At 40.9% G+C, this 19,358-nt stretch overlaps 1 protein-coding gene across 4 annotated transcripts in view; it reads left to right on the top strand.

Annotated features, from left to right (window-relative positions):
• phactr2 (phosphatase and actin regulator 2) overlaps positions 1–19,358 on the top strand; it is a 45,281-nt gene that overhangs the window by 20,356 nt on the left and 5,567 nt on the right. For 3 of the 4 annotated variants that reach the window (XM_051419894.1, XM_051419907.1, XM_051419901.1), the window contains exons 2-12: positions 6,822–7,007; positions 8,232–8,306; positions 8,567–8,707; positions 9,939–10,184; positions 11,882–12,401; positions 12,652–12,824; positions 13,607–13,763; positions 14,159–14,214; positions 16,034–16,095; positions 16,477–16,614; positions 17,871–17,947. In XM_051419894.1, the coding sequence (XP_051275854.1) occupies positions 6,822–7,007; positions 8,232–8,306; positions 8,567–8,707; positions 9,939–10,184; positions 11,882–12,401; positions 12,652–12,824; positions 13,607–13,763; positions 14,159–14,214; positions 16,034–16,095; positions 16,477–16,614; positions 17,871–17,947 (1,831 nt within the window). The remainder of the gene's footprint in view (positions 1–6,821; positions 7,008–8,231; positions 8,307–8,566; positions 8,708–9,938; positions 10,185–11,881; positions 12,402–12,651; positions 12,825–13,606; positions 13,764–14,158; positions 14,215–16,033; positions 16,096–16,476; positions 16,615–17,870; positions 17,948–19,358) is intronic. The other variant, XM_051419916.1, reaches the window with a different exon arrangement.

The following is a 19,358-nucleotide window of genomic DNA, read 5'->3' on the forward strand; positions in this document are numbered from 1 at the left end:
ATCCCCCAGATGTGTTCAGGTAGATCGAGACCTGTTTACTTTGAAGGTCATGATTCGGCCATTGCCTTGCCTATTATCTTGTTTACTTCTTTTGATTGGACATCTCCTGATTCAAATAATAATTTTGCCAGCTGACAAAACCAACTGTCCACTCCATAGCTGTTCTTGTGCTTTTGATCATAGCACACTGTCTTCCTCAGCCAATGGAGCTGCCCAGTTGTGATATCCACGAGTTCACCTGCTGAGGAAGAAAACATCACTAAGACACATCATAATCAAAGACTGCAGAGCAGAGGTCTCATACATTGGGCTAAATAGACCTTTTTCACAGCCGCCATTGAAACAGTGCATGAAACAGTGTGTGAAATGGTAGGATAAACACTGGTGTTACCATTGACACTAATTAAGGCTCCGTTCCATTCAGGTCAAACAGAGTCAGGGTGCTGCTATTGTGCATGTTGGCTCACTGGAAAGGCTCTGCTACACTAAATGGAACAGCACCTCAATTACTATCATTAGTAAAAACAAGTTTACCCAACTATTTAATGTTCAAATGCCTACTGTGAAAAAAGGTCTAACACAAACCAAACTAATGGCTACAAAAAGTAACTAAAGTAAAGGTACTAGCTAATAAAAGAAACAAAAGCATGGATGCATCACAAGCCTTTTCACTCCCTGGTGAAGCTACACAGAGAGACGTAAAGCCTTGAAAGATAAAATATGAGACTAAAATACACAAAGTTCACCTACAGTGCCTCAGTATCTCCGGTCTGTCCATGAGGCATAAAAGTAAACATTTCACATGTTTTTTTTTTTTATGGGAACGCTCGAAGGCACTGAGGTACAGGAAGTGGCGAAGGACTCCAGATGAAAACAAAGCTGGACCTCTCTTACGATGCTGTCAGCATTTAAAGTAAAACTTAAATTGTTTAGTAGCACACTTAAGCCACATGCATAGGAACCTGAGGCAATAACAATGATCTACATGCTCTGCATTATGGGTTACATAATGACGCTGTGATGTGCTTTAGATGCTGGATCTACAGTAAGAGCAATGAGTTTTATTGAAAGATCATGAACATAAAACTGATACGCTGTGAGCCTTAATGAGTTATGGCTGTGTTGAATGTTGTGTTGAAAGCTTTGCAGTGTCAAAGCTTTCAAGTTTCCTCTTTGATTTCTTCTTGGGTTGTTACTCCAGACTTAATCCAAGCTGCTAGGCCCTGTGAGTATCATGAGCTAAGCAGAGCTGTGTTTTTCTGGCCTACACTGAAGAAACATTTGGAAGAAATGACCAAAGTGTTAAAACCGCAGCTAATGCCCAGCATAGCCCCTCCCTCCACTCTCATCCAGCACCTCTTGTTGCCTTGTCTTCTTCCCTGCTTTTTTTCTGCCCTCCTCTTTCCCACATTTTCTTTTGCCCCACCTCAGTTTCCACTTCTCCCTTTCTGTCTCCGTCTTCTCCTCTCTTTTGTCTCTCTTTGCCTCCTTCTCCTTCTTCATCCCTCTTCCTCTGTTGGTGACGTCTGGTTCTTCCCTCTCCGGTGACTTGCAGCGAAGGAAGGAAGCCTCTCCCTTTCCCCTCCTCCTCGACACATGTTCCTGCTATACTGTCTGAAAAAAAAATCATGCTGGCTTTGTCACAATACAAAGCCAGTTTAAGCCTGCATATGCCACCCAGACCATAGGAAATTATAGAAAAACTTAACCAGAAGTTTAGGTTAGTTGCCCAGTGTGCCTCAGAACAATGATTACAGTTCACTGAATAAATCCTGTGTGGGATTACTTCACTGAGATCTCTGTCGTGTCTCAAGTTGTGTTTCGGATGATCCCTACTCATTTTCACAGCTGCTATCCAAATCCTGACTCACCCTTCTAGCATGACATCTCGAGTCATCTGTTTCAAAATAAAACGGCTCAGTGTGAAACCCAGTGTGGAACGATGGAGCCGAGTCAGCAGTTGTAATGTGTAATAACATCCCTGAGTTAACCTGAGGCGGATTGGAGCCACATTGTTGTAATTAAAAAGCTGTGTCCAATATTGTTTTGGTAAAAGTCCATGGCTTTTCTTGGACGGATCTGTCTTGCCTGAAAAGCAGGATTGCTGTAAAGCGGCAGATGTTTGCAGATCTCGTGTGCAATGAATGGATTTTAATTGTCATAACTGACCCGGGTTTGATTCGACCTTGTATTGTACCTTGGTACCATTGTATCTTTTGTACCTTGTATTAATCAGCAGATTAATGACTGAAGCTTTGAATTGCTTTCATTTCATCTTTGCTTTTAGATTACAAGTTTATCTATTTTAGACTTTGAGGTTGAGCTGTATTGTATTCTTTGGCATGCTTTATTTATTGAGGGTTCATGCTATCACTTTCTTAGTTGCTTACAGTTTGTTACTTATTTACTTACTTCTGTATTTATGTGTCAGGGGTTGGGGTGTATGGAGGCAGGGTTAACATGATGTTGCCTTATAGGTCGGGGGTGTGCTTTTATAATGCAAAAACATTGTGGTTAAGGTTTGGTTAGGTCTAGACAAAAAAAATTGGATTGTTAGGGTGAAAGAAAGGTAGAATGAGTGGGATTTGTCGGTTGTGGTTTGCACACACAGCACTCAAAAGTTGGCCCCTCTCCCCTGGCTCAGCAGCACCGTAGCTTCCTCTTGGATGCGTGCTTATGTTCTGGCACACCCGCAGAGTGGGTCCATTTAATGTCCGGTCCAACCAATTCGGACATTTGTGTTGACACGTACAGCTTGTCTGGGTAATGTCTGGAAAAAGTTCAGGATAGCGGTGCTTGTGTGAGTACAGCTTAAGAAAACACATGTAGAGGGCAGGGTCTGTGCAGATACTCTAGCATGGTTAAGCTGGACGGTCAGTTTGAAACAGGAAACAAACATGATCTCTGTCCACCCTGACCTCCTCCCTGCGCGGTCAAATTCACTACTAAATGCCTCCAAATCCTACACATTGGTCCTTTTTAAAATGGGCAAAATATTATGTCATTGTAGAGATGATTTGCTTAGCCCTCTCTTACCCTCCTGTCGCTCTCTCTCTCCCTCACAAACACATTGACAATGGACCCGTCTGTGAATAGCCACTTCTCTCTTTTTACACCCGTATAAAACAGAATTTTCAACACAATAACCCCCTTCACTTTTCCAGCAGATTGGGGGGGGGACACACAAGAGCTTTACTTTGGTGTTGAGATGCTGCAGCGTTTAGTCACCGACGACTGATAGCTGACGAGACTACTCACCTTTTGAATCTGCTCCCTTCGCATTCATACGCTCCTGCTCGCTTTTTCTCACTTGGTTAACCACTGCTGCGCTAGGCACACAGTCCCAGCCTGTGTTGTTAATGCAACACTGTCAATCTGGTAATTGTTTTTTAATGTAGCGAGACGTTATTTAAATGTACATTAAAATAATGGCGCCCGTAGCCCACAGTTTCTGTTGTAACTGAGGCTGGCAGTGAAAGCAGGATCTTTTGATACTGTCTTCACATAATTTAAGTAAAAACAGTTGGATTAGTGTGAAGTTGCTCTTGCTCATGTTTGCAAACGAACACACACTGATTGTGAATGTATGCGCAGCGTGTTTGTGTGTCATAGGAATGTAGGCTTACTAAAATATCAATTTCCTGTGTTGCAACATGACGCGTATCTTCCCCTTCACTTAAAGTTTGTCAAAACCAGTGGAAGGTTTTGTTCAGGAAGAAAAGCTGCAGATGATCAGACATTTGCCTTCTGACCTGATCTGAGTCTCTCTACTCCTATTTTCTGTTCTCTGTTCTTCTAAGTTAACAGTAATCTTTCTTTCGCTCCTGTCCACTGTTTCTCTTTCCTTTCTCTATTTTCTCTTTCGTTCTCGTTCCTCTTCCCCGCAAGTAATACATTCATCCATTGTCCCTGTTTGGTTCCCACTAGAGGTTTAATAGTTGGGTTAATGGTTATGATAATTGCTTTTACTGATTTTCCCATCATTAGCAGCACAACGCAGCTGCTGAAATGCACCTATTGTTGCGATTTGATATCAACACAGGAACAGGAAATGAGTGTGTGTGTGTGTGTGTGTGTGTGTGTGTGTGTGTGTGTGTGTGTGTGTGTGTGTGTGTGTGTGTGTGTGTGTGTGTGTGTGTGTGTGTATACAGTATGTGTATGTAAGAGAGAGAATTTAATTGGTGTCTGGGGAGAGAATGTACGGGTCTCTGCCCTGCACTTTTCCATGTCTTCTCTATTGGTTTTTGTGCTCTTAATTGCAATGTTGTGTATGTTAGTGTTGTTTTCTTGCTACATCCATCAGCTGTTAGGGTCATAAGGTAAGAAAAGTCCAGTTGAGAGCAATCATACCGACATAAATTTATGCAATGCTTTGATTTTTCAATACATACTTTAAGGAGAAAATGCTGCAGTAATTGCATAATTTCATTTAATTGCTTTTCATTATTGCATTATTCCACTTTTTAATTTTAAGCTAATGAGATCTGTGTCTCGGCCTTAAACCTTATCTTTACACATGATGTAATACATATGCTCTACATTGGTCTGCCAACACCAGTAAGTCGCAGTCAGAGGCATGAATTTGCTCATTAGTTTCAGCTCATGTCCACCAGTGAGGCGTATTGAGCACCAGATGGCCACCAACATCTAGTATTGGCATCAACAGTCTGCCAGCGCTGGTGAAAGCCAACCAATCAACAGGATATTGATTTCAGTTGAACTGGCGGTTCAGATATGGATTTGCTCCACCAGAAATAGCTACTGAGAAAATATTACAGATGAGTTCAGCTGCATTGTTTGTATTTCCTTTTAAAACTGTGATTTTGGTTCTATTCAGCAAATGGCTGCCTAACTAATAATTCCTTGCTTCCTATTGTTAAATGTGCAGAATATCTGGATCATCCAGCCAACTTTGCTGAGTGCGTTTTAAGCTTTGGTCTGTGTGAAATCTGGGAGATCTTTTACTCACTGTGTTTCTACATAAGTCTCTTAAATAGAATTGAGAAAACACTGCACTGTTGGCATTTCGAACAACCTTTACTCTGTTTCTGTCAGTTGTTATTGGGAAGGACCTGAGGCTGAGGTCAGTTGCTCTGTATGAAGTTTTGTTCATATTTGACCTTCACATCTCCCCCCAACTTCTGATTCAGTCACAGCTTTGTTTGTGTAGTGCTCACATTCAAGGTCAAAGGTTAAGACTGGTCCATGAAGGAAACCTGAATTAAATCCCACCAACTGTCTTACTCTTTGAGATGTAAGATATTTCAAAGAGGGCATGCACAAATTGAAAATCTCCTTAACTGGGTATTTAGTCTCAGTAGCCAGCATAATATGGACAGGTATCAGAAGTAATATATAATATAATATAACATTTATATATATATATGTGTGTGTGTGTGTGTGTGTGTGTGTGTGTATATATATATATATATATATATATATATATATATATATATATATATATATATATATATATATATATATATATATATATATGGTATGTATGTAAGCAATTCTGTGCACAGACAACAGAAACCTCAGTCACAATGTAAAATACATCTCAGTCAAAAATATAATTAGTTTGTATTTAAATTAAGTTGCCCATATAGAGTGTCCATGTCGTGACCTGATGACGTTAATGTTGCATCAGAGAGAGATGGCGGGAAGAGGCAAAAATGTAAAGAATGTTAAAACGTAAAGGGATTTTACACATTACAAGTCTGTTGACATGTCAGTCATAGTACTACTGCAGAAGTGAAAACTGGTTTTTGTGGTCCCAGAGGGAGGTGGGTGAAGTCAGATAATTTGCCTGAAGAGATGGCACAGTCGGTTTGGTGGTATGGTTTCGAAGTTTGACAATAACAAAAACAAATCTGACCTCCGAAATTATGAGATTCAGGGAAAAAAAAGAAATAAACTTTTGATCCTGCTGGACTCCCTAGAGTCAGAAGCCTTCAGCAGTAGCTGCTACGTACCTGAAAAAACAAAAACCTTCCTCTTCTTGAGTCTGAGGAATCACACACCATCTCTCTTTCCTCTAAGGTTCTGGCGTGGCGCGCGTACACACACACACACACACACACACACACACACACACACACACACACACACACACACACACACACACACACAGTTTGCAGTATTCGAGAGAGTTCACAGCCCTTCTAATCTTTCAACGGGAAGAGGAGGAGTTGTAGAAGGACATGGATCTAGCCAAGACACACACACACAAACACACTGCCAATACTGTACAGAGACAGAATTAGAAATAATATTCCTGCTCAGCCATTGAGTGAAACTAGGGATTGATGCAGCAATATACAGAGATACAGTCCATGAAAATACACAGCCTTCTTTGAGCCTTTGTTTAACCCTTTAAAACAACCAATATCATGAGTGTATATGCGTATGAGCACTGAGCCAGTCACCCAAAGAGGGGTCTTCAGATTCTCGGGTTGTTTCTGTGGGGTCATTTGTACAGACATAAACAGATACAACTTTCCAGTTGTTCATAATAAAAAAAAACAACAATTAGCTTTTGTGCAGCAGAAATATGTTTCTCTTATAAAATGTTATATCTTATATTTAATCTTGTCGGGTACGTATAGTAGTATGTGGACCTAGTATTCCCGAACACATTTAAGTCCAGCATTATCTGTTACCAGAAAACACGATGGTGTTTATGTTTATGATTCATCAAGTATGTGTATTACCTACATGTATCACAAGACAAAAACCTTACAGTGCACACTGTAGTGCAAACTTGTGTTTGGAGTGTCGCTGATCTTATATTCTTGTTTTCGTGCATGTGTGTCTTGTAGTTGATGGGTTGGAGAAATCCTCATCACTGGCCAGCTGTGACGTGGTGGTGGACAGTGCCACCAACACCCAGAATGCCCCTGCGTCACGGCAGCAGCGAGGCAAGCTGTCATCTCTAGGAAAACTGTTCAAACCCTGGAAGTGGAGGAAGAAGAAGACCAGCGACAAGTTCCAGGATCTTTCCAAAGGTAGGGCTGTGTGTGTGTGTGTGTGTGTGTGTGTGTGTGCGTGTGTGTGCGCGCGTGTGTGCGTGTGTGCGCGTGCGCGTGCATTTGTTTGTGTATCTCAGTGACATTGTATGAACAAGTGATAAGTGTTGCTCCCAGGAGAACTTTAAAAGGAAAAGAGTGAACAGTTTGTTTGTAGCTCTCCCTGATTAATTCCTGAAGTGTTGGCTGGGAAATAAAAGGGAACAGAACTAAATACAAAAAGCAGAGACCCTTCATAGCTGCCAGGTGTATCTGACTTTTTTCCCATTATGTATCTGCATGAAGGTTTAATCTCTCCATATCCCTCTAGTTAATGCATGGTTACTGTCCAGGTGTGAAGCCAAAAAATAATAATTTTATCAAGTTTTTGGACATCAGAGAGCACATGTAGCTAGAGAGCTAGTAGAGTGAGAGAGTGTTTAATGTTTCCTCCTCTCTCCTTGCTCAGGGGTGTCAACTGCATTACTTATATGTTAACACGCTCTTTTGGATTCCCAGCCATCTTTTTTAATTTGGATTCCCAATAATTCTTTGGTATTTAAAGGTAGAAACCTGTGTTAAATGTTCAATATTACCTTGCTGAGTGGTAGATATGGACGGTGGCATAATTTTATAGAAATGCAATTTTATAAATTTTTTTACAAAATTAAACCCATGTATGTATGTATGTATGTATTTATGTATGTATTTAGAAGCGAAAACAAACATAGACATACAATTGTTCGGTCATTGGTTCAGTATTATTTGTGTTTATGGAGTTTTGTGTGTAAGGATGAATCTAATGGTCAAATGAAAATCGGGAAAAAGGAAATTATTATTTCCCAGAGCTAAGGTCGGTTCCAGTTCTTTGTTTCATCCAGCCATCTGCCCGAAACAGTTTGCATATGACAAAGAAAAGCAGCAAATCTTCACATTCGAGAAGTTGAAATCAGATCATCTTTTTTCTCCAAATAGTAGCATTTTTTTTTTTTTTTTGGATTGCCTAATTGATGTTTTGGCTAATCTTTTCAGCTCTAATTCTGCTCTGAGCATGATCAGTTGGTGACTCAGCTGTTGCGATTTCATTCTCAAGATGTTTTAGAGCTACAACAGTTGTTGAAAGCAGCTGTTGTTTGATGCTTTTCTGATTCTTTCTGTGCTGTAGCCCCCACCCACCCCCTTCCCCCGTTGAATCAAACACTGACTGTGATGTTCATCCTTTAGTTCTGGAAAGAAAAATCTCCACCAGACAAACGAGGGAGGAGCTCATCAGGAAAGGAGTTCTCATCCCTGACCAAGGTTTGTCTCATCAGTTATTCACGTTTCTTTATTAATTTATATTATTTATTTATTCCATTTGTGAAAAACATTAATATGCTGATTTTGGGGGATAAAAAAAACTGGATTATGCTGCCGATCAGTATTCAAAATGACCCAGATTGTCCCATGATGGAGCTGTAATTACACAACTCAGAACTGTTTTCAGCTACTTTACAACTGAACATTACTGAACAGGTGAGGAGCAAGAGTCTGTTACAATAACTGTTTTTCTCTTCTAGAGGAAACAATCAGCAGTGAAAATCTGAATGGCCATGCCACATCCAGTGTGACATCAGAGGAGGTCAAAGTTCACATTGAGTCTCCAGAAACGACGCTGGAGGAACAGGCCTCCGGGCCCGTCGGCACCGAGGACAAAAAAGGTAATGTCTGTTTGAGTTACTCGAATCTCAGACTAATTGGAGTTCTTAACTTTTGGATCTCTGTACTAGTTGAGGCTGTAGACCTAGCATAGTATAAACATCACTGAGAAATAACTTTTATTTAGGGTTTTGAATGTGATCAACTTCCATTTTCAATATTAGAAGTGGCTAAGAGTTACTATGTGAATATCCCAAGGGGCCACACGTTGGATTAAGCACAAATGACCCGCAGAGATGTTAATATTGGTACAGTGTTGGTTGAATGAAGAAATTCTACACAGAGAAGGAAAAAATAAGAGAACAGATTATAATTGGGGCGTAAAAGAAAAAAAAACTTTCCAGTACTCTCCAGTTTTATTATAATGATCATGAAACTATTTTATGCCTCAAGCTTATGAATGAGCATGGAGATCATTTAGTTGAACAAATGTAATTACAACTGTGGATTCACTCTTTCAGCTCATTCAACAGAAAGCGTTGAAACATGTCATGTTACTCTGGAATGTGGGACTTTAACAGCCTTTTAGCGATTCCATTTTTATATGCTAGAACTAAAAATGTTGAAGCTTTTTTTAGACGCTGGTTGCTTTGAATTTTCGGTCGAGGAATGCATTTGTATTAGCAGCAGTTTTCTGGCTGACATTGAATCCTCTGTGGAATCTCTGACCAGGTCTAATGTGTTCAAATAGATATTCCCATTATATCAGCCTTCAGCATGCATTCGCAGTTTGAAAAGAGGAGTAGCCATCTCCTAATGCCTCCATCTCCCTCAGGAGACAGGCCACTGCTCTTCTGTCTGATGTTGCTTAAGTGTTGTGCCGTTCTTATCTCAACCCTGTTAGCATTGAACTTGGAGCCATTTGTTTTTTTCATTTGTCAATAATCACAAAGCCCCCTGGCAACAAACACTGGAAATACAGTAGCAGAACCAACATGCCTTCACACTGGAGGATGGGGAATGCATTACATCTGTCATATCCCAAGCCTTATACATTATTCATTTTGATATAATAAAAAAGCTGCTCAAGACTAACAGATTAAACATCGTCCATCATCATCATTAGCTCTGTCCAACTCACCATTTATCTTTCAATATCTCTCTCTCTGCTTGTCTGCATGTCCATTTGTGGATTTGTTTACACAGATGTGCGTCTTTCATCTTGCTTTCAAATCTATATTTTTAACCTCTAAATACCATACTTTTCTTTCCTGCTTCCTCTGATCTGCTCAGAGAGGTGTGATACTAAACCCCTTGTCCGGGGAAACCAGGTGCGACCTCGAGACGTTCAGGCTAAAAAACAGCAAAGTGCCACTCTGCCCGCCTCTTCCAAACCCGCGGGTGGCACCGCAGCCGCAACCCGGCACAGAGACGGTGCCTCAGGGACTAAAAAGACCACTAAAACCACAGGCAAGACAGGCTCATCCACTCAAGCTAAAGCTAACCCGCGGAGCACTAACAACACTAGTCGCGGGATTGGTAAGTTAAGCTAGTTGGGAATGAGGCCTGTCCGTGTTCTTGCCTGCCTGCCTCCCTGCATGGAAAATGTGCTTGTGTCACTGTTTGAAGGGAAACAACAAGTCGTCTGCACCCGTAAAACACATCACTCATGTATCTGAAGCAGTCAAGTCAAGTTTCTGTCAAGTGGCTACAAAATAGTATTTCACTGTTTCTCCCTTTTGGTAGTGTCCTTTGCTCATTAGAAGAGATTTCCAGTCAAGTGAGTAACTGTAGAAGTGGTTTGTTTATGATCTCTCTGTCTGTTTTCTGAGAAAGCAGAAGTGAAGATTTATTTGTCAAGCTCTGTAAATGCCCCTACAGTGTGCGGGCGTGTGTGCGGGCGTGTGTGCGGGCGTGTGTGCGGGCGTGTGTGCGGGCGTGTGTGTGTGTGTGTGTGTGTGTGTGTGTGTGTGTGTGTGTGTGTGTGTGTGTGTGTGTGTGACACAGAGCACATGAGAGTGAGTGAGGTCAGTGTAGCATGGCCTTCATAAAAATGAACTCTGACAAGCTCATGTGGTTTTGATTGATAGCATGATGCTAGGGAATGATGATCACCCTTCTGTGTGTGTGTGTGTGTGTGTGTGTGTGTGTGTGTGTGTGTGTGTGTGTGCGTGTGCGCGCGGGCGTTTGTGTGTGTTCTTTAACCTACAGCATGTTGAAACTGCGTAGCACGGAGCCCAGAATATTGCATGTGATGTTCATGCTGTATTTTATGAAGGCCTCTATGTTGAGTTATTTGGGAAGTGGGACAAAAGTTGTTTCATTAGTATTTTAATAACATTTTAAGTTCATCCCTTTCCTCGGGCTGCTTTTACCAGCACACAAAGACACTTCACAGACACTTGGAGGACTATTTCAGCTAGTATTACCTTAGGTATTCTATATTTGTCACAGTGTCACAAAAATGGAGTTATTTTAATACTGAACTATTATGCCTGACAGCATGTTCTAATACTTGGGATGCACATGTAGTGTAGACTAAGGCTGAAATGATTAGTGTATTAAATTCTAAGTCAATGACAATTGTCAATATGAATACAAAATACCTCTAGTTCTCCGTCCACGCAGCTGGAGAACTTGCGTCCACACATATAGCCAATCCAATTGCTAGCTCTGAAACCATATTTGGTTTGAAGACTTTGAACTACAACGCTCATTAGCGTTCATGCTAGAGTCTACTTCTTATCTGACTTACTCACGTGAACAGTCATTTTGTCCTGCACATTTTTAAGGTTGTTGAACCAGCAACCAATAAAACGTTAGCTGTTTGTAGGCTATATGGCTAATTAGCTGCTCAGGTGCAGCACATTAAACAGCATGTAAACTTTCCTGCACATACATATTGTGTGGTTCTTACTTTTCAATACTACTGCTAACGGCACACTGTCTGCACATGACTTCTTGGCTGTAGTGTGAGTTTGTCTACTTTTCCCCACCGAGGCTCAGCCTACATGCTGCTGTCAATCGACACAGACGGCCCCATCCAGCCGGATGAGACAAAAGGAAGCATTTCTGATGTTTCCCCAAAGCCCCTTTTTCTTTGCTTTTTAAATAATAAAAGGTCTGTGTAACCTGCATGTCTTCAAACTATGGGAGGAAACTGGAGCACCTGGAGGAAAGAAAACAAAATTTTCCTGATTCTCATCTGTCTTTTTCTTGCTCCTGCTTCTCCCCAGCTAAACCTTCCCATCCAAAGAAGGCAGGATGCACAACAAAAACCACTGCTGCCTCCACCCTCACCCCTCGTTCTCGTGCGACTAAGGACGACGCCGCTGCAGCACAGACTGGTGGGACAGATGCAAGGACCAACCGGAAATCAGACACTCCCACCTCTTCCCCTGTACCTCAAAAGGGCTCTGCAGAGACTCCTAGCCAGCCCGGGGAGTTAAAATCCTCGCCTCTCTCCTCAAACACCAAGCCTGCCTCGTCGAAAGCCTCAGGCAATGAGACAGAGGGAATACAGGCTGCTGCTCAGCCTGGTCTCGAGCCTAAATCTGCTCCCAAAGCCACTGCTGCGGGTGAGGAGACCCACAAAGGTATGGCTCCTGATCCCACAGTCCAGTCTCCCCATATCAACTCTGCTACCGAGGACACTTCCTTCACAGAGGGAGAGAGACGGGGGAGGACGGGAGGGGAGGGAGGAGAAGAAGAAAAGAAGAAAGGAGAAATGGCGTCTGCTGTGGAGAACTGCCTGAGGTAAAAATCTAGTAGAGACAGAAGAGTTGTTGAAACATGCCTTATGTTTGTCTTCTCTGCTTGTCAGTCTGATACTTCTAGAGCACATTACATAACCACTGGAGTCACTTGATAATACGGATTTTCATTTAAGCAATGGGTTGAATTAATTGTGTGCAATAAGGAAATGTATTAATAATTTGTGAAACCAGCTTTACAAATTTCTGGATTTGTTCTATTGCAACAAATGTCTTGTTATTGCTTCCTGCAGGTCAGCAGAGCGCCAGGCTGAAAAGCCGCAGGGCCTCAGCGTGAACACGGAGAAGGCCGAGGTGACGGTGATCCCTGATAGGCCGAGAGACAGTCAAACTAGTGACTCTGATTCCGATGGACCAATCCTGTACCGCGATGAGGAGGACGAGGAGGAAGACGAGTACACAACCAGTATGGCATTAGTTTTTTAACACATCACACAATAATTGAAAAACATTTTAGAGAAGCTCCACATGACTACAGATCATTTCATTAAGAATATGCTATTTATTTTGTAATGGGTTTCAAATGCTGGCCTAAAACTGGAAGGAAGAAGCATGACGCTGAGTTAGCAGTTCATTATGTTCTTCCTGTTCTTTCACGCAGTTTGAACATCCTGACAAGTCAGTGTCACCTGCAGTTTGTGGTATAATTAAATTTTCATCCATTTGAACAGAAGAAGTGACAATAGTGACTTTCAGGGTGTGGTGATAATTTCAAAATTGTATCAAATTATGTATTTTATTCAATTTCAGTGCAAGAAATCATGGATAGCTATTTTTAAAATTGATAATCATGAACGAGTAAATTCTAAAAAGTAATGCCAGCTAGAGCCTAATTACTACTCTGAAAACTTCACATGCATCTTGTGGAGGTTCAACTAAAGTGCTTTGTAAGTTTAGTTAGTGATGTTTCTCCCAAAGCCAGTGTCAGACTAGGGTTTTGAGACTGAATCTGTCTATCTTCATTTGTCAGAGGGTTGATTGCAGACTGTGTCATGAAGTCATACCTGAACATAATTTCTATGTTTAAATGATTGTGACTACTCTCTATCCACGATGGACACTCATAAGACATGTATCATCACTGAATGGCTGCAGCGGTTGATGCTTTATTATTATCTGCAGCTGATGTACACACAGGTTGTTTCAAGGCCCTCAGTGACTAGTTCTCTGTGTTCTTCTCTGTTCCAGGCTCTCTGGCAATTAAGATCCGCAGACGAGACACCCTGAACATCAAGCTGGGGAACCGACCTAGCAAGAAAGAGCTAGAGGAGAAAAACATTCTGCCTCGGAGCTCCGAGACAGAGAGACACGAGCTTCGCCAGCAAATAGGCAGCAAACTAGTCAGGTACAGACTCACACACGCACACGCGCACACACACACACACACACAGACACACACACACATACACACACTCTCAGCATGGTGTGAAAATGAATCTAGGTGTGAATTTTCATCATCATAGATTTGGCGGAGATGTGGGGTAACTTTCTGGTGTAGTTGTGGGCGGTGTACTGGTACAAATGATGCACAGTTAAAAGCTGTGCTGAAGTTTACTTTGACTTTTTCTACCAGATGAGGCGAAAAGGCTGGTGGCAAACAGCCTTTGGATTAAAACAAAAAAAGGGTGTTACTGTGATAATTCTTGTTGTTTTTTCTGTAGAAGTCACTGTGTAAGGTTTAAATCATTTCCTATCTGCTCCTTGTAGAGAAGTATGTGAACACAAGTTTTCTCTTTCCAGGCGCCTGAGCCAAAGACCCACCACAGAGGAGCTGGAGCAGAGAAACATCCTCAAGCGTAAGTTATCTGGAAGACACTATTAAACTGAGGGGTGACGCGATGCAACATTTTTATGATTATCGTGATGTTTAGAAGCTCAGATGTTTGTTTTTTTTGCAATGACAATATCGAGGAAGAGTCAGTATGGTTGCATGGAAATGTCTGTGGAGCTACTTTGAATTCCAAACTTGCTGAAAATGTATTCACACCTAACCAATTTAACGCCTTGCACTACCTCTGATACGTGGTGGGGATGTGTATACATGCCAGTAAAAAAAAAAAATCTAAGAAAGCCAATGTTAACACACTGTTACAACATGCAGCCGCAGAAGCTGTCCATTTTTATTCCTGGTACAAAGAGAAGGTCCGCACAGGTCATAATTGCAACAACACGCAGCAACAGCGTGCCAGATACGACCTTGTGAGTCTCATCAATCAGATAGATGAGACCGATATGCCTGTCTAAATTATGATTTACTGTCTATTAGAAGCTTTGTGAGCTGAACCGATGTGATTGGCCACGCTGAGGTCTGTGTTATTTTAGAGACTGCCTCTAATTTGGAATGATAGACTGATTTTTCATCATTACTTTGGTCACCCCACTAATAAAAGTTAAGTTAGTTCAGGTCAGTCGGTTAGGCTGCATTATGCACAATACACACACTACATACCCACTTAAATAAATATTAAATAGACTAAATATTTAGTAAAATTTGTATGTCATGTTACCAAGCAGGATTTAAATCATTCAGCTTGAGGGTTTGCTTGCTCATTTTTATTTATTTTTATGCCAGCTTTGCATTTCAGAGACTTAAAAGAGGCATTAAAGCTTTGAGTGTTACGATTTCACAGTCGCTTTGCTCTTGGCGTAACTGAGCCAATTCAAATAGCATTTTGTCCTGCTAAAGACTGAGTAGTTATGTAATATCTGTTGCTTTATGCTAAGTGGAAAATGAATGCAAGCAGTCCACAATCAACCAGTTTGTATCCAGTGGCTAAAACACAGTCAGATATCATCCAATACTTAGGTGGTATATTGTAGGGAAATAATTACAACAACAGTATAACATAACTACAAATTATTTGAACATTGTTTCTGACCAGGTTCCTCCATTTGGATCTAAAGTTTATCCATGAGTGAACACTTCCAGTTCTTTGAGGCTGTAATTAAATATACAGCAGCTGTTACAGCAACTGCTAGAATGAACCTTCACCTTCACAACTGACGGCGACAGTGATACTGATAGAAAGAGGGTTAAAGTGTCTTGTTAAAACTGGAGCAAAAAACTTTGCAGGGCACGTTAGCTTGTGTGTACCTTTGTAACCAGATGTTAAGATAAGCCGGTTTTTGCAACTTCAGCAGGAAGATGACTGATATTTATTGTAATGAGGTAAGAGACACAGACAAAAAAAAAGTAGTCCTACACAGTTGTCCTGATTATGGGAAAGAGTTAGGTGACTGGTTTCTGTGCTATGAATCCCAGATGGCTTCTATTTCAATCTCTGATGGGACCACTAGAGGTCAAAGAGTTTACCAGCATCCCAGGCCAAGTTGTTTATACACACACACACACACACACACACATATACTGTACATCCATGAAGATGACACAAAAGTGAATGCTGTTCATATTCAACTCCAATGATTCACTGTGTCTCTAGAGGACATCTAAGGACATAATTATCCCCCTTTGCTTTTGTATATGTTAGGGCACTCGCACCGCTTCATAACCACGGGCAAGATTAAATATGAAACACATCTTGCCGTTATAAATAGAAGCAGAAGCTTGTTGCAGGCACAGAGGGTGTGAAATGACTCTTGGTTTTCTGCATGCAGAAAAGAATGAAGCAGAAGAGCAAGAAGCCAAGCAGGAGATTAAAAGGAGACTCTCCAGAAAGGTACTGTAAACACCAACCCTACACACACATAAGCTAGAACAGAAAAGGACAGAGTGAGTCTATATTTAGCTGCTAATATGTTTTGCTCCACCTTATGAGTCATGTTAGGAGGCAGAAAAGATGCTTTGTGCGGAGAGATAAGTCCATCTAGTGGACACAGATGGAACTGAAACTCTTCTTTCAGTTGAGACGTTAGGTGGCCGTTTTCTGTATCTCTAGCTCTTGTGATAAAAGATCACAGTTGCTTCTTGGAAAAATTTTTAAAGAATGAATACAGCGTATTAACACACATACAGCATGTTACTGACTTTAATATAACATAAATTCCTTTCTTCATTTTGACTTTTATAGTCTAATTTCTCTCCCCCTTTCTGTGTGTAGCTGAGTGTGAGGCCCACAGTGGCAGAGCTCGTAGCTCGCAGGATCCTGCGTTTTAATGAGTACGTGGAGGTAACGGACGCCAAGGATTATGACCGGCGGGCAGACAAACCCTGGACACGGCTTACTCCCGCTGACAAGGTGCTACAGTTAATACACTACATTGTAAAATCAGGATTTTTTTGTTTGATTGACTGCTTTTTTTTCTCTTATTATATTATCAACTTATAAGCCTGTCACTAATCTGTGGTGCTTGTAAGTGTACTACAGGCAGTTACAGGACGTCAAAGTACATGGCCAAATGTATGTGGACACCATATTTCGCATTACACACATATGCAATTGTTGAATATTTTATTCCAAAACCTTGGGTATTACACTTTATACAAGGTTTTTGGACATAACTGCAGGGATTGCTCCCATTCAACCACATGAGCATTAGTGAGGTTGGGCACTAAAGTTGGCTTTGTGCAGTCAAATTCTTCCACACCAAACTCAGAAAACCTTATTTTTACCCTGGGTCTTAAATATCATGTATATCATGTATGCTGAAGCATTAATCTCTTAATTGGAACTCAGTGGTTTAACCCAGACTAAACCATGAAAAACAGCCCCAGACCAAATGTAAACAATGCATAACTTTGACCATACAGCGTATGTTGCATATGAAATCCACGTGTTGATACTGAAAAAAATGTGCATGCATGTACCAGGGCTACTGTACAAATGTCCTCTGTCCTCATAGAAGGAGAAAGGCCCCCCTGGTGTGTGCTGGTGGGCAGTCTCTATGTCAAGCCCTGCCCTCTGCTGTTCATGTTTATAACTACACAGCACACACAGAAATCCCTAGTCCCAGTGTCAACCCTAAACACTGAACCCTCACCGGGTTTATTTGGCATTACCTGCATAATTAGTACAAGTGCTTCAGTGCAAGAGGGTAGGACAAATGCTGTATGAGGGACAGGACTTATCATACCTGTGGCACATCAAACGTTTTTTTTCCAAATAAATATGAAAATCCTATGTAATTGTTATTAATATTGTTTGATAATGACACAAATCGACATAATTGTGCAAACAAAGAACAAGACAAATGTTTACTGCTGTGTACATATAAAATTGTTCTTACCAGCACCTTTTTAACTTTTGTCTGTCAACATTGGAACATTAAACTGTGAATTGTGGGGAAGTCTGCAGCAGCGCAGATTTATGGAAAGAAGTTCTGCAAGAAGAGCTAAAAAAGTCCAAATGAGAGGCCACAGAGTGGATGTGATTAGAGCAGACTGAGTAATAGCTGTTTTGATGTGTCTATGGGGAGAGACAGGTGGCCTTGTCCTGCTGCGTGAATTTTTATCATTGTGTGTGCTTGTGTGTTTGTGTGTGTGTCTACCCCTCAGGCTGCTATCCGTAAGGAGCTGAATGAGTTTAAGAGCCGAGAGATGGAGGTTCATGAAGACAGCAAACAGTTCACCAGGTACTCGAGCGGTCGATGACCTCCACCATTTAACTCGACTCTGGCGATAACTCACGCTTCATTAGTAATTTATCACCGTAAATCCTGCTGTTTATTAGCTCACATTGATCAATATTTATATTATTCTGGTTGCCCAAAGCCATTTCCTCTAACCACATTAAAGTCATCATATACACCTGGGTCGACTCCAGTTCATTAGCCTCAGGCATCGATTGCCAATAAAGTTAAAGCACACTCGATTATATGTTATTGGATCTGTGTAACATGTTGTTATAGTGTATCCACCAGTTAGTCGGTCAGTAAAAACTAACATTAATACCTGTTAAAAAATTCTTCACCTTTAGTCGACGTTTCTTGATATTTGCTACTTCCAAGGGATACATTAGTAATTGCACTGGGGTTTTTTTATGCAAATCACTCTTCTGTATGTTGTACTGCTTTAGCTTAACCAAGGTATTTTGACAAGTCAAGCTGCATCAGGAGCACACATCTTGATAATTATATAAAGAATAAATGTATGGCCGCAGTTTAAACACAAAAGTGCACTGAACACTCTTTTCCATTACCTCCAGTACCTTTTCATTCTCTAAAGCCATTGGAAGCAGCTCATGGAAACATAAATTCATTTTCGAAGGGCAGGTTTTTGAGGAATGTTTTTGTGCCTGTTGAAGATCCATATGGGAGAGAGAAAAACATAGCAGCAGTGAAGTAATTTTTTGCCTTGAATATCTCCAGCTTTATCAAGAACTCCTACAAACAAACGCTTTTGAAAGCAATCCACGTAGCCTAAGCTTAAACTACGTTGTATGTTCGTATATTGTTGCTCTACAGTGACAGAAACTTTAAAAACGTTGCAAGATACAATGAACTCTACGGAGCCCCTAAAGGGACATGGGGAAAAAAAAACGTTTCTAGTGCCACTAGATACTATCTTGTGCGCACTAGATTGCGTGTTGTGGCGAATCAACACATGGCTCATTTGAATATTAAAATTAGCCATGTATTGATGGGTCAGGACAGGAAAATGTAACCAATGAAATTACTTATTTTGACACACATTTTAAGCCAATAAGTATTAAACTAACAAGGTAATGTGTCAAAAGGCAGACCATTTTTGTTATTTTCTCAAAAGGAGGACAAATGAGTGTCCAGCTGCAGGACAGGGCATTTAAATGCGGACTGTAACAAAAAAGGTTACAGATTAATTTACATTTATTTTTTAGTTACAGACAAATTAGTTTAATACTCATTTGAATATTAAAATTAGCCATGTATTGATTCGCCACAACACGGAATCTGCACAAGATAGTATCTAGTGCTCACTAGAAACGTTTCTTTTTTCTTTTTTTTTCCCATGTCCCTTTAGGGGCTCCGTAGAATTCAACAGAGGCATCTAAACAAAAAGTCATCT

The sequence above is a fragment of the Dicentrarchus labrax genome, unplaced genomic scaffold (genome assembly GCF_905237075.1).
Source record: "Dicentrarchus labrax unplaced genomic scaffold, dlabrax2021, whole genome shotgun sequence".
NCBI lineage: Eukaryota > Metazoa > Chordata > Actinopteri > Moronidae > Dicentrarchus > Dicentrarchus labrax.